Below are 14,895 nucleotides of genomic sequence, written 5' to 3'. Positions count from 1 at the left end.
TGCAAAACAAATGATGTGTCATTATAGGAAATAAGCACGTTAATTAACGCTGAAGTAATGATCCAATCGTCAACAACTATATCATTTGGTTTAAAAAATTTGGTCTCCCTAGCATTATCCATATTGGTAATGCTAGGGAAACCAAAATTTTAAACACAATTTACAAACCAAATTATGTGTCACTAATAGAAAATAAGCATGTTAATTGACATTGATGTAACGATCCAATCATCGAGAACCATATCATTTGGTTTAAAAATTTTGGTCTCCCTAGCATTATCCATATGGGTAATGCTATGGAAACCAAAACTTTAAACCAAATTTACAAATCAAATGATGTGTCACTAATAGAAAATAAGCACGTTAATCAACTTTGAAATCACTCCCCAAATAATGTTCCCACCCTTTCACTTAATGAAAAAAAAAAAACAATATAATTCAACCAATTTTTACAGTAAGGCTGAAGGAATTAATAAATTGGTGTTGGAGTAATTATAGGAGATTCAAATGTAGCACATTTAGTTATGAGTAAAAAGAAATATCAATAAATACTATTAGACCATAATATTAAGTATCAATATTCAAACAACTTGAAAGATGTTAATAATCCATTTCTATTTGGTTGATTATATTTGCTTACCAAGTCGAACAAAACTAACAAGAAAACTTACCAGGAGAAATTGAGAGCACTCTTGCCCTATCGCTATAAGACGACTATCCGAACGATTGAGGCAAACCTATTCATTTGACCAAAGCCAATTGACTTGAGCACTTTCCAACTTTGGTGGACACCCACAAGGGGTATGATGTATCACATACTTCGTGCATCAAATGGTCATCTATTAGGAAAGATGACATACGTGATCCAGTTGCCCACACCATGTGAAGCTTGCTAGCTAGGTAAAAGCGAACAGAAGTCGTCCTATGAAAACAGCTAGAAAGAGCTCTCCATTTTCTTCCATGGTTTCATAATGGAATTTGTTAGCTTGAATGTCTTTAAAATTCAACAATGTTCGACCAAAATGAGGAGGATATAAGACTTCGTTGATGGTAAACAAAGTACCATTGGGCAACACGAGTTGGGCTTTGCTATGCCCCTTTATTAATAGCGTTGGGCCACCGATTGTTGTCACTAAGCATTTAGTAAACGTGAAGTTGAGGAAATAAACACGGTTTTTTTTTTGGTTCATGACAATTGTCCTTATCATTGTTATTCCTAGATTGCTTGTGAGATTAAGACCCATGGTTCAAACCTGTTTGTCTTTCCCCTTGTTGTTCTTTGAACCTTAGGATGACTAGCCCTTCTCATTGACTCGGTTCATTTTCCTGCCCTTGGAAACATTTGCATTGACTTTTGACAATGTAACAGTGTTTGAACTACATAGGTCGACAATTATGGTTTTGCATCAACAAGTTATTGCTCTTCTTAACTAGAGAACTGTTGCGAGGTCTGAGAACCTTTCATAGTTTCACTCTTTTTGTACTACTACTAGAGCATAATGTTTGAAGAATTAAAGGTGAAACAGGTATTCTCCAGTAGGATGTATAATGTATTTATAAAAACATTGTTGAGTATTCTTACTTAGGGTTATGGAGCTTACTGCTAAGCTCGAATTTAATGGGAAGTCTCTTTTTGAAATTGTGGCAGCCATATGGTCGTCGGTTCTATCTACCTCCACAAACTTTATGCGGAATCACTTAATGTAGTCTACGAGACTTTCATTGTCCCTCTAGCGGATTAGGAATACGGTGTCTTTTCCTCTCTTCAACTCCTTGTTAGGGGTGGGCACGGGCCGGGCTGGGGTTGATTTTACTATTTTAAAACTGAGAACTAAACCTAACCCGGCTCGTATAAAACGGGCCGGTTCCTATGGATCCAACAGGTACAAACTTTTTTTTTTTTCTTTCTAATTTTTAGTATCCAGATTCTCAATATCCACCATCGCCAAATCCAACACCTACAACCTATTCGTGACCCTTTTGGAGGGCAAAACCCTAACCCTAGCATTCATAACCCCGGAGATCCCCTTAATTTCCATCAAGCACATCCTATACAAAATCTTCAAATACAATTTCGAATTCATCAAAAAATAAAATAAAACTGAAACTCTATGAGAACCAGAGACGTCGTCTTCCTCACAGATCGGACCGTAGACGTCGTCTTCAAGCATTTCTTGTTGACCTTAACGAACAAATCGAACCAAAGACGTCTTATTCCTCATGGATCCTAGACCTCCACCCCCACCATTACAAATTACATCAGTTGATCAATAAAAAAAAAATATCAGAAACCTGCAAAATTCCTAAATAAAAAACCCACATAATTCCAAAATCAATCGAAAAGATTATTTAAAAACCCTAAATTCCATTGATCATGCTTCGCAAACCCAAAACAAAAAATTGAAAATTTAGAGAATATAAATACGAAATTTAATTCAATTAACCCGCGACAGTTTTAGAAATTCAGAGAGGGAGGGAGAAAGAGACTTACGACATCGCTAATAACTGTTATACGAGCCAAGCAACAAGCTGTAACAAAGGCGCTGGAAGCACGTGCGGCGATGTGGTTGGAGTGAGGGTAGGGAGGCGAATAGGGTAGGGTGCCGGTACTGACCTGCTTAGCATTCCTTGACTAACTCTGTAGTCGCTCTATCTTTCGTGCGCGCACTGCTCTACTGGTTGGTCAAGGCGGCGAGGACGATGGTGATGGTGGCTAGCTCGGAGTGGTGTCGAAGAAATCGAGGGAGGAGACTCGGAGTGGTGTTGAAGAGATCGAAGGTGAGCAGATATTTTGATAGTTGAGTGAATGGGTGGGTAGAGAGATAGACTGATAGAGGGTTATTCAATTAAGTGGGCAATGAACGGTCTGAGCCGAGGGCCCATTTTCTCCAATTTTTAGAACCGGCCCGCCTCGTTATTTACAAGGACCCAGCTCGCCTCGCCCCGTTTTGTATTTATAACTTTTGGACCCGCCCCAAATTGCAAGGATCCTCCCCAACCCCGGGGTCCAGGACCCTTTTGCCCACCTCTACTCTTTGTAAGGGAAGAAGGCCTTAAAAATTTCCTTACTTAAGGTTTTGAAGTCAGTGATAGATCTTGAGGGGAAGCCCGTGTGCCATTTCATGGTGTTTCCTTCAAGGGTGGAATAGAACATTTTGCATATCAAGGTGTCACTATGGTAATTGAAAGCCATGGTATTCATGTATGACATAATGTGGTTAGAATGATCAGAGTCTCCCTTGAAATACTTCACTCTCGACTGCATAAACTTGCATAACGGAGCTTCCCACACTAAGGTGTTGGAGAAGGGATCACCTTCGTAATGCGACTGTGCGCCTCCCTCCATAGGCATTTGGCTGGGGCCATCGAGGTCAAAAGTTAACCGTTGTGGGTTGCTGGGAGGAGTTAGGGCATAGAATACGCATGCCCAACTAATGGAGGCAGGGCATCCATTCCAGGAAAGCTTGGATTGTATAGTGGCTCAGGACGATCAACCATGTGTGAAGAGAGATCATTTGAGATAGACTATGAACTTGAACTCTCAATGAAAGCACCAAACTATTATTGGTGCATATTTTGGATAGTTACCATGAATCTGACCTAAAAGCTAAACAAACAAAGTTATGCCTTGCGCTGGGGATGGTGGTTTGCTATGTAGGGACTCCGATGGTCAAGTCAGATTAAGTATAACTGGGGGTGTGATAAACGTTTAACCCCTTGAGAAGAGGTGGTTTGCTTATTTATAGGCAAAGAGAAGCTGGTATGAGTCATCCTGCTCATGCCTTAATTGATCAATGTGAATGAGAGTTAGTGATCGAAGTTGTCTCGTCAAACATGCTTCTTACTAGTGCAATGCAGTCTGTTCATTATAGGGCATGTGATGACGTACCTCATATACCTGTTAGTCAGAACAAACCCCTCATGTGAGAAGGCAGGTACGGTTCTGATGGGACAAGGTAGCTGGCTTTCTGAGTAGGAGCAGTTGGCGTGACTGAGCAGTGTTAGTGACTCGTTCCGCCAGGATTGAGTTCTCTTCGGCGGAGTGTGTATTGATTATCGTGTCGGGGAACCACCTGATAAACCCACCTCTTCGTAAGAATGTATATAACCTCATCCTTACTCCGAGTTGGAGCACGTGGAATGGATTCGAATGTTAATTGTTCCAAGGAGATGAAAATTAGGGTCTTACATAGTGCACTTAGGCCTCCCTTCAAATTAGCATTTACCACAACGAAGCTTATCATAGTGCTTACATGCATTCTTGTTATACTCTTGTCCTGCAATTTTCTTGGGTACAAAATTTGGCTTATATTTCCATTTCTTCCCCTTATTTTTCCAATTCATTATGTCCTTTTGATTGCGAGAAAAACCACTATTAGGGAATTTTGATCCTATAGTCAAACTAGCAAAAGCTCTCTTAGTGGAGCTCGCAGCACGTCTATCCAATCGGTGCTCAAAACTGTTCAAGAATGCAACAACTTCCTGCACTTCTAATGTATCCAGATCCTTAAAATGCTCAATCATAGAACATATAGAACCATAGGACATAGGCAAGCAATTTCTATACTACTCTATCTCTAGATAACTCTTCACCATAACTTTTCATTTGATTAATGATATCAAACATACACGAAAAGGGATTCATCATCTCTCATTCTAGTGTATTCAAAGTCTCAACATAATCATTGTAGTTTCACACTCCTATCCTATTTATCCGCTCTGAATTCTTGCTATAACATTTCCCAAGCTCCTTTTCATGTTTCTTCGTTTGAGATTCTGCGAAAATTTTTATCAGAGACAGCTCATTGAATTAGTCTAAGGGCCATGGCATCCTTCATCTGCACCTTAGCAAGAGTGCTTGATTCCTTTTTCTCCTTCTTTGTATCAGTGGCTCTTTCGGCCAACTTCTTCTTTAATTCAGGGACTTCAAACCTTTTCTCAATGAGATCCCAAAGTCCACGAGACTTGAGAATGGTTTTCATTCTGATTCTCCAGAATTCATGGAGCCTTGTGTTTTAAGGTGCTACTATTACAAGGATGTGGTCGTTGTATGTTGGGAGACATGAAGTGGACGTTGCATCTTGGGAGACGTGCGCAGATCAACCATGAGCACCGTAGTGGGGCATAAACTTGTCTTAAGGACAGAGTGTCTAACACTTGCCTCGATTGTATTTCCAGGTTTTTAAAATCCATTATGTCATGTTTGTTTAACATTGGTTACTCATGTGCATGCATTACTTTGATATATAATTGCATGAATTATTTCTTGATTTTTCATGTGATTTAATATAGCAATTAGACCTATTTTTCCAACAATCTTAAGACAAGTTTATTGGTTTATTTGCTATATGTTGGCGAGATAGAATTTTGTATGTTCTTCCTTGCGTCCAATATTGTTATGCATATTGATTACAATAATGCTGCCTATGTATCATATATTAATAGACTATTCGAAGACATATATATTGTGAAGCGGTGCATTTGCTTGTCTAATGAATCATATTCTTATCATAGTACTGATTGGTATTTGCATTTTATATATGAATCATTATTCATAATTATGATATTAATCTCGGTGCATTCTGACAAATTAATTATTTAGTTCTCTTTGTTTGACAAGCCAATTTCAAAAATTATATCATCTGTCAATTTTAAATTATCACAGAATGTGCACACAGTTTCTTATATATGCTTGTCCTCTTTCTGGATTAATTTGGCTATGTTTATATTCTCGGTACAATTCACTCTCGGTATAATTCAGGCTTAAAGGAATGTACCTGTAATAGGTGATTGTAATTTTCATGTTAAACCTTTTGAATACAATTTGGTTTCTGGAATACAACAAAAGTGGTGGAACGGTTTGACCATTCAAACCGTTATCTCATCAGGCATATTGTTTATCTAAACATAATCAGAATGTTTGCCCAGATTGGTTACTGAATGGTGTGGTTATGAATTTGATCCTTTTCAGACTAACCAAAGATATCAATGGTGTCGTATGAGGGGTATCTGTTTGTTTTGTTGCATGTGTGAAAAGCCACTATATGGAAGTTACTGTTCAAATTGTAAAAGGTTTTCAATATCATCTTTATGCTAAAGATGTAGACAGTGGTGCATCAGACTCATAACTGTTCGTGAAAATATGTGTGTGTATATACTAACGAAATCTTCAGATAGAAGACATTTCTTTCTGAAATGGGGTACAGTTTCAGATTGGTGCCTTTTGGAATTAGCTTATGTAGTGGACGCATCTTTAATTGTAGTCTTAACCATTATTATAATTTCAAGAAACAAAAGGTCTAGATACCTAGTTGAATGTTCAAGAGAAGTGCTTCTCATAGAAAGGACTTGTGAGGCTTGAAAGCCTAAAAGAAAATATAGATAAAGTCTATCTTAGTTGCTCCTCACTTCTTAAAGTAGAAACGTGATCAATTTGATGATAATGTTAAAAGTAACCACAATTATTGAAGAATTGTGGGGGTAGCTTATCTATTTTTGAGGTATGAGATTTACTTAAAGAAGAAAGGAAGTATAATTTGCTAATTGAATGAGACAATCAAAATGTCATTTCTTATAATGGTTATTTTAAGGTATTGAAATGTTGGAGATCTTCTAGCAAATACCTTGAATGTGGGGGAATGTACCCGAGTATTAGCAAATTACTTTGTAAGTCCTAACATATGTTTTGAAAGACTTAACATTGGACTCTCAAAGGAAATAATTTTCATGCATGGATATAAAGTTTGTGTATAATGGGTAGTCAACCTAGTGGTACCAATTTTTAAAGGTTTGACTAGAGAGTAAATTGTATAATCGAGTGGAATGGGTTAAAAGCCTACGTCTTAAAAATCGTCATAATGGCAACCCAACCTAGCTGACTAGAGATCCCAAGATCTAGGTTCAAATGGACAACCAAATTGTGGAAGATTCAATGGGAGCACTGCAGAGATAATCTCCTACCCATGTCCTATGATGAAATACTATCTGCAACGTATATAGGATAAGTTGCTTTTAATGATTCCTATACTTGGAATAACAAGTGGGGTATTGCAGGACATTCTTAATGGCAGGTCACCTATCTTGAGTAAGGAATGGGGCCATTCCTGTGAGAATTTTTTGAAGGGCTTAGTTCTCTAAAAACACTCATGAGAAACCAAGAATTTTTCAAGGCCAAAAGTGAACACAACCGAGCAACCACGGGATGTCTGGAATGGTACTATGTGATTACTATTGTCTTGGCTTACACAAATGGCTGCGCAGTTCAAGACATCGCGTTAATTGATTAGCCAAGTAAATCCGATAGTAATTCACTACGAAAGGTTCAAAGTTAAAAGCCACCTATCCCGATGCAGTACTTTTCCTATTGAATTCTCTCTCTAGTGTCTGCATTGTCATTTGCATGGTATTGAGTCAATTTCCATTCATGTGGGGGATTGTTGGAAAATTTAATAATATTATTGTTATATTAAATTTATTAATTGAATGGAAATTAGGAGGGGAGCCTTTTGGTAGAAAGATGTGTCTACTCAAATGAAGAGTTGCAACTTTGACTCTTCATGAATAGTCAAATACTTTCCAAAGAAGTATCTCACATTCAATAAATAGGGAAGCCTCCAATAATCACAAAATAACTTTTCATTGTTTTACATAATGATTCATAGAGTGTACTAAATATTAAAGAGTCTCATTGAGTCCATATGAGAGACTTTTCAACACAATCATGGTTCATGGAGCCTTGTGTTTTGTAGTGCTACTATTACAAAGACATGGTCGTTGTATCTTGGGAGACATGCACCGATCAACTATGAGTACCGTAGTGGGGCGTAAACTTGTCTTAAGGACAAAGTATCTAACACTTGCCTTGACCGTATGTGTGAAGACGAAAGGCAGGGCATCCATTCCAGGACGATCAACCATGTGTGAAGACGAGAGGCAGGGCATCCATTCCAGGAAAGCTTGGATTGTATGGTGGCTCAGGACGATCAACCATGTGTGAAGACGAGACCATTTGCGATAAATTATGAACTTGAACTCTCAATGAAAGCACCAAACTATTGTTGGTGCATATTTTGGATAGTTATTGTGAATCTGACCTAAAAGCTAAACAAACAAAGTTATGCCTTGCACCGGGGATGATGGTTCGCTGTGTAGGGACTCCGACGGTCAAGTCAGATTAAGTCATGTTCATTTAACATTGGTTGTGGGGCATAAACTTGTCTTAAGGACAAAGTATCTAACACTTGCCTTGACCGTATTTCCAAGTTTTTCTAATCCATTATGTCATGTTCGTTTAACATTGGTTACTCATGTGCATGTGTTATTTTGATATATAATTGCATGAATTATTTCTTGATTTTTCATGTGATTTAATATAGCAATTAGACCTATTTTTTGCAACAAAAACTAGTGTACTAGGTTTAGAACTAGTTGATCCAGCCATATTAGACTCGGATCTGACAGATTTCAGTGTTTACAAAGCTCAGTATTGCAGAGATGAAGCTCGTTGTGAGCTTGATTCTGCGAGCACAAATTCACTCCCAGATGAGAGTTTAATCGAACCTAGACTCTAAGGCCATGTTAGATTCTGTAATTTAGGTGGTTTATGATGGTTTTATTGCAATAACATTCAACAAGAAATTGAAATGAAGAAAGTTGCAGAGAACAATGGAGAAGGGGAGAGGTAGAAGATGATGGTGCTGTTAACACAAATTCCTTACTTCTCGATGAAGCATTACAAGCATGTAAGGTGTGAGAGGCTATAGGCGTATAGCCGTTGGACCTCCACTACCGAACAAACAGAACTGATCATGCGTAATGCACATGGATCACTGGAGTAACTCATCCAATATAACAGATGGCACCCATTAAGCTGATGAGCTTGTTATAATCCGGACCATCCATTTACAAACACTTAAACTGAAATGCAAAGCTTTTCAAATGAATCAAAACATTATTTTCTTCATAAACATGGCTGCAAAGCTTAGACATCAACAAATGGAACCCGCCTGCAGTATTCTGCAAGAGCCCACAGGGGATAAATATTTCTATAAGCTGCATAATGTAGCATGCAGTTCTTCATGAATGCTCCAGTGATTTCCTGCCACAAATAATTAGTGATTAGAAGTTACAAAACGTTTCAAGTAAAAATTTGAGCATACGCAGAAACAACACAAAACAACACAACATAACACAACACGATATGTTATTTTGTTCATATTTGTACTCGTCAAGTTTGCGATGCAAGTAATACTAAGAGAATTTTTTTTTAATTTTAGTTGGAACTAATGTGGTAAGCAAGATACCTGCTGAGGAAAATCACCATTTTCCATCTGAGAATTGATTATCAACTTTGCTGCACGATGAAGAGGTGTGGGGTCTCTTTCCGCCTGCCCTACATGAATCAAACCCATCATAGCCCAAGCTGTGTGTACTAAATTTGATCCGTTTCCTTCAAGAGGAACGTACTCCTGTATCACCCACCATAGAGTGAAATACTTTAGTCCAAGACAATGAGATTAATTTAGAAATACTTGCAGCTAGCTTCAATCATAATCCACCTCTCATATTTTACCTTTTTTGGACATGAAAGGTAGCTCTCTCCCCAACCACCATTCTCTTTCTGGATTGCGAGTAGAAAACTAATAGCTTTGCGAATGGCTGCACAATTGTTGAAGGTCTTACCAGCAGCAGTTAGCCCTCCAAGAGCAAACCAGGTACCATATGTGAAGCAAACTCCCCAATTCCCGTACCTGTGCAAACATTTCTTCACTAAGTTCTTGTTCTTCTCTAGTTTTTAATCAAAGAAAATTATATAATCAAATTTTGATTTAATCATATGATATACCATGAACCATCTGCCATTTGTACATTTTCAAGGTACAGTGCAGCAGCGGTAATAAATTGATCAATCTCTTCCTTCCTGTGGCCAGGGTATAACTTCTTAAACAAAACTAAAGCCTGGATTGCAGATGAAGTGCACTCAACGTATTCATGCTCAACCACAATGTCCGCGAAGAATTCTGTGGGATTGAACATCTGAGGGGAAAAGAAGGACAATATCCTAGTAAGTATATGCTAAATAATAATGACTTAAAAAAATTTAGTTTGTTACGCATCTGACAAAGTTCGACAACATGACTCCAATTCTTTAAAATTCTTACTTCTAACCATTCTGCTGCTCCTGCTGGTTCCCAGGCTGGTAAGCCACCATTCTTACTCTACAATGAGACATATAGTGAGATTTGTAATGACTAGAGACACCTAATAGACCATGCACTGAAGAAAAAATGTATTGAAATGTTAAAAGTTTTTAAAACTTTTGAAAGTAAGGCAGCCATGCATTAGATCCAAATTTGATTGCGGTGACAAAATGCAACTCAAACTCATATCTATGACTGTCAGAAATAATAGTTGTCACCTGTAGGGAAATTAGGACATTGACAGCATCGTATAACTGCTCAGGCTCCATTTTTTCACCAACTATCTCAGGTGGCATCATCGATAAAAGCAGGCAACACTGTAGAGGGGGTTATGGTGAGAAAAATTGGGATAACATTTTAGACAACTAAGTTGAATTTGTTACCTTTAAACCCTCTGCAGTGCAATCAGAAACTTGCCATCCATGGTCTTGATCAGAGAAAGTCCACGATCCTTTGGAAATGTGGCGGTACATGCTTTTGAAGTCACCCGACGGATTGTCCTTGACCTTAACAATTTCAATCCCAAAACAGTCACTAGTTAGAACAAAATAATGGATGCACATTTACATTTTACAAATACTAAAGTTGAATTGACTATATAAAAACGAACCTGAGATTTCTTGATGAAGTCATGTCCTCTAGCGAGAGTGGGTGCAATTTCATCGGTTAGATTGGAAGCAAGCAAAGCTTGAATGGCAAAACCAGTATCCCACTGTTGACTGCCAAAACTCTGCATGTATCAATAAAATGTATCAATTTATAATGTTTTCAACTGATTTAGACGAGTAAACTTTTGAAACAGAAAAAAAGGATCAAGAACAATTCATCGTATCATACTGTATTAACAAAATGTGTACTAACTTGCATCTTCATCCCATCCTCAGCAACCCATAAATAATCCGGTATCCTGGCAAGATGCTTTTTAAAATAATCCCCATTTGGATCTTCCACCCAACAAGCCAGCATGCATAACACCTTTTCCACACATCCAATGGTAATGTATCTGCTGCTTTCATCTTCATAATGAACATGCTCCATTGTTACTTCAAGAGCCCTTTTCCTGATCAGCTTGTTAAATGGCCAGCGAGTAAGAAGAGGCTCCGTACATACGTACAGACTATCCCATAAAAAGTCCTGTATCCAAGAATGAGGGCAGTAGATGTCCACCTGTAATCAAATTATTACTGCAATCAGTTTATTTACCAAAAAAAGAAAACATGAACTAATTAGCTAACTTAATCAAGTTAAACTCACTTTAGCGCATTGATGACGCACTCCCTTCCAATTAATTTCGTCATATGGTTGAGCATAGAGTTCTTCCCTTAATTGTAGTATGAGAGGTGTGATTGGACCAACAAATCTTTTCCCATATAAATATGACATAGGCATGTAAACCATCCTACAGTAGCACCACATTTTTGCTGCATTTGCAGGATATAGAAGAGATTAAAGAAGAAGACTACAGGTAGAGAGAGACTAATTAAATCAATAAACATGTGAAAGATTGAATTATTTGTACTTGTGGAGTCCGGAATTGTGCCCACCTGGATGCATAGGAAGAAATGAAGGCAGAATCCAAAACTCTGGGGGCATTGGGTTGCTTCCGGACCACTCAAACACACCAAGTATCTACAAGAATCAATTAAGCAAGATTAATTAGAAAGGGAAATGCCCTTACATAGTTGCAGTGCAGTGTTCTCTAACAGCACTAGTACTAAATTGAAGCAACTGGTTGTGTTTTATTTTCGATAAAAAGAAAGTATCATTACATTGACAAAGTAAACGCAATTTAGACCCAAAATGCCAAATATGAAATAGCCAGGGTTAAATATGATTTTGGTGTGCTACATGTAAAGTCATATTTGACTTAATCTATTGTTAATAGGGGCCCACCACTATCATAGAGTGTATCAACAATAATGTTAGTTTTGTGTGTCTAACTAACATTATTAAGAATTAAAAGTGATACATCTTTATACGTTGTCGATATTACCCCGTTATCGATAGCAAATAATCTCATGTAATTCAGCTATGTATGACATATATAAAGATCAATATGTTGTTGACGATTTTCTATAGTGATAGTGCTATTTAAGAACAGTCAACTGAAGCCTAATAAAAGCAATTAGTCTTAGTGTTGCACATAGGCATACCGAAAGCCAAGTTTTACCCCAAGAGGGGATGTGGGTAACACTGCCATGATCATGAATCCACTTTCTAGCTCTTGCACAAGCATTGTCTTGGCCACCATCAGGGCCTTCTCCAAGAATACGCATACAAATGTAGTTGAGAGCTGTGCAGAACATGGTGCTATGTCCTTCAATGTGTAATCCCCAGCCACCATCTTGGTTCTGAAATACCCCAAAAAGTAATGTATAATAATTAGCATTATTTATTCAGTGTTTTTTTTATTTTTTTTTAATTTTTTTATACGATCGGGACTTCGGATGTAGAAGTGAAAACTCTTGGGCAACTTAACTGCAACCCTTGTTAGTAGTTTAACACAAATAAGCACATTTTGAAAAATTAAAATTTGCTGCAATTTGTGTGAACATACATCAAAATACACACACACACACACACACCTGATGATAGTATATGTAACGCAAAATTTCTTTGCGGTGTTCTGCAAGGAATACAGTATTAAGATGTCCCGTAATGTAAGTGCACATGACCTGCAAATTTTGAATAAGAAATTGGAAAGTAATTAGTAACCCCCTAAAATTTGAATTATGGTAAACACTCGAGAATATATATACTATATATTTTTAAGCCCCATAAAGGGAACATGAGATTCAAATAACATGATAGTAAATAGTAAATGCTCACCAAAGGAGGAAGGAAAAACAACGGGCCCGCATTTTCAGCCGGCCAATGGCCATCACTAGCCTGCAAAGCTGAAAAGAAGTGGACAGACCTTCTCAATGCAGCGATGGCCTTTTCGTATGTGATTTCCTCTCCATCCTCAACTTTCACTGGGGGAATTGTCTGTTTGAAGTTCTTCTCCCTTAGGAACTGCGGGTTAGTGAATAGAAAATTAAGAGCAATACTAATGAGAGGATTAAAGTTATGATGATGATATTATTACTAATTAAATGTTATTAAACCCTAAAATTTTAATGGTGTTGCCCATCAGATAGGAAATGAAAACTTGTAAATACCAGAAACAAGACAAACAAAAAATTAGACGTTTGTTTGTTTGATGGTTTGTTCTTTCTACAACTTGTTGCGCACCTGCCGAAGAAGGCTCCTTTCTTTTCCCCAACTTCGAATAAGTTCGAGAGAAGCCCAAAAGCCCCCAACCAAGAACGGGTATATTTATATTAAGGGGTGAGGAGTAAATTGGTATTAAACTCTACATTACAAGAATCGAACTTAAGTATGTGAAAAGGAATATCATTAAACCCCAGTACCAAGAACGGGTATATTCATCCTGAGAATGATACTTGTTACCAAAACCGTTGATCATGTTCGACGAACTTAGCTTACAACTTTTATCGTACTATGCTCTCCTACATATGGTTGACTAAACGATCTCTAAATTTAAATTGATTATTTTTTTTGCAAACATAATCTTTGATGACATGAAAAAGTAAAATAACGTCTCTGATTATACAGTTTATACGGTACGTTAATAATAAGTGGTGGCTAAGTAGGTGCACCTATAGAGTGGACACATGTATTGTTTCTAATTGAAAACTACATGGGTGGAACCTAGACAACTAGAACTCACATTTAGTAGAAACATGATCAAATAAGTATCATAGGTTCATATTGGTGGGAAATGTTATTCTTGTCAAATTGTGGCTTATATTTGCAGTAAACTAATTGACAACAATAAAATTTTGGACGAACTAACTAAAGTATACCTGCATTCGCCAAAGGAGGTCACTATTGGGCTTAACCTGATAGCGATTATTGTAGAAATGAAGACGAGCTTCTTCCACCTCAGCTCGCTCTTCGGTAGTTCCTGCTTCAGGGTCAAACTCAAATATCTGCCTACCCACAAAGTTGTTTGTGCTGTAGATGCATGGATCATTGCCACCATCTGCGACCTTAAGCTTCCACATTTTTCAATATTCTTTATTTCTTTCTTATCAAGCACCTGTTGCATGCATGCAATTTATAAGTCACAATGTATCTTTATAGGAAGTGTCACTTGTACACTCATTTTTACCTTCGACATACCTTGTTAATTTTTAGTCGATGATCTTCTTCAATTTATTTGATTTGATAGTCGAAAATTAAGAATGGTGCATGATAAGTAAAAATGGGTGTGTGGATAGCACTATCCTATTTATATCATCACTTTTTGAGAGAGAGAGAGAGAGAGAGAGAGAGAGAGAGAGAGAGCTGTACATAGAAACGCAACTATGCTTTCAATGGGCGAATGTACAAGTTAATTTCCTTTCCATATGTGTAGATAGAAACTTAACTGTTTTCTTAATGTGATCACCTTCCTTTGGGTATATATAGACAGAAAGTTAACTGTTTCCTTAAATGTTTCGTTATTAAGAAGTTATTGTGTGGAAAGTAAGTTTACTTTGATTGCAATAAAATAAATTAATTAATTGAGTTTGTTTTCTTAAATTTTACGCATCCATAATAATAATTTTTACGAATATTATGATTTTGACATTTACGACCAAATTCGGTTATCATTCCAAAATCATATGATGGTATACTAATGCTAAGT

The 14,895-nt window shown here is 37.3% G+C and overlaps 1 protein-coding gene and 1 long non-coding RNA gene across 3 annotated transcripts; both read right to left on the bottom strand.

Annotated features, from left to right (window-relative positions):
- Positions 1-2,032: 2,032 nt before the first annotated feature.
- Positions 2,033-2,930, bottom strand: LOC148689488 (uncharacterized). Its single transcript, XR_015958592.1, has 2 exons — positions 2,492-2,930; positions 2,033-2,233 (listed from the first exon to the last, which is right to left on the bottom strand). It is a non-coding gene; the product is annotated as an uncharacterized LOC148689488 (long non-coding RNA).
- Positions 2,931-8,694: 5,764 nt separating this feature from the next.
- Positions 8,695-14,661, bottom strand: LOC137708279 (beta-amyrin synthase). 2 transcript variants are annotated; one of them, XM_068447321.2, is made up of 16 exons: positions 14,559-14,661; positions 14,069-14,304; positions 13,029-13,214; positions 12,785-12,874; positions 12,353-12,550; positions 11,744-11,828; positions 11,454-11,620; positions 11,061-11,366; positions 10,810-10,929; positions 10,583-10,705; positions 10,418-10,516; positions 10,161-10,217; positions 9,845-10,035; positions 9,572-9,749; positions 9,303-9,467; positions 8,695-9,097 (listed from the first exon to the last, which is right to left on the bottom strand). In XM_068447321.2, the coding sequence occupies exons 2-16, from the start codon at positions 14,267-14,269 to the stop codon at positions 8,981-8,983; spliced, it is 2,283 nt and encodes a 760-aa protein (XP_068303422.2). In that variant the 5' UTR covers positions 14,270-14,304; positions 14,559-14,661; the 3' UTR covers positions 8,695-8,980. The 2 variants fall into 2 exon arrangements, with proteins under 2 accessions (XP_068303422.2, XP_088545537.1); XM_088689411.1 differs by having other exon boundaries at positions 14,388-14,639.
- Positions 14,662-14,895: the final 234 nt, after the last annotated feature.

The sequence above is a fragment of the Pyrus communis genome, chromosome 17 (assembly GCF_041283825.1).
Source record: "Pyrus communis isolate YQ-2024b chromosome 17, ASM4128382v1, whole genome shotgun sequence".
In the NCBI taxonomy this organism is placed as follows: Eukaryota; Viridiplantae; Streptophyta; class Magnoliopsida; order Rosales; family Rosaceae; genus Pyrus; species Pyrus communis.
The sequence above is the reverse complement of the archived record's forward strand: the minus strand, read 5'-3'. Positions and strand labels throughout refer to the sequence as shown.

Coding starts and splice junctions, on each gene's coding strand:
- LOC137708279 (XM_068447321.2), bottom strand. CDS start 14,269: ATGTGGAAGCTTAAGGTCGCAGATGGTGGCAATGATCCATGCATCTAC. Junction 13,215..14,068: donor ACCTCCTTTGGCGAATGCAG/GTATACTTTAGT, acceptor ACTAACCCGCAG/TTCCTAAGGGAGAAGAACTT. Junction 9,098..9,302: donor ATGGTGATTTTCCTCAGCAG/GTATCTTGCTTA, acceptor TATTTGTGGCAG/GAAATCACTGGAGCATTCAT.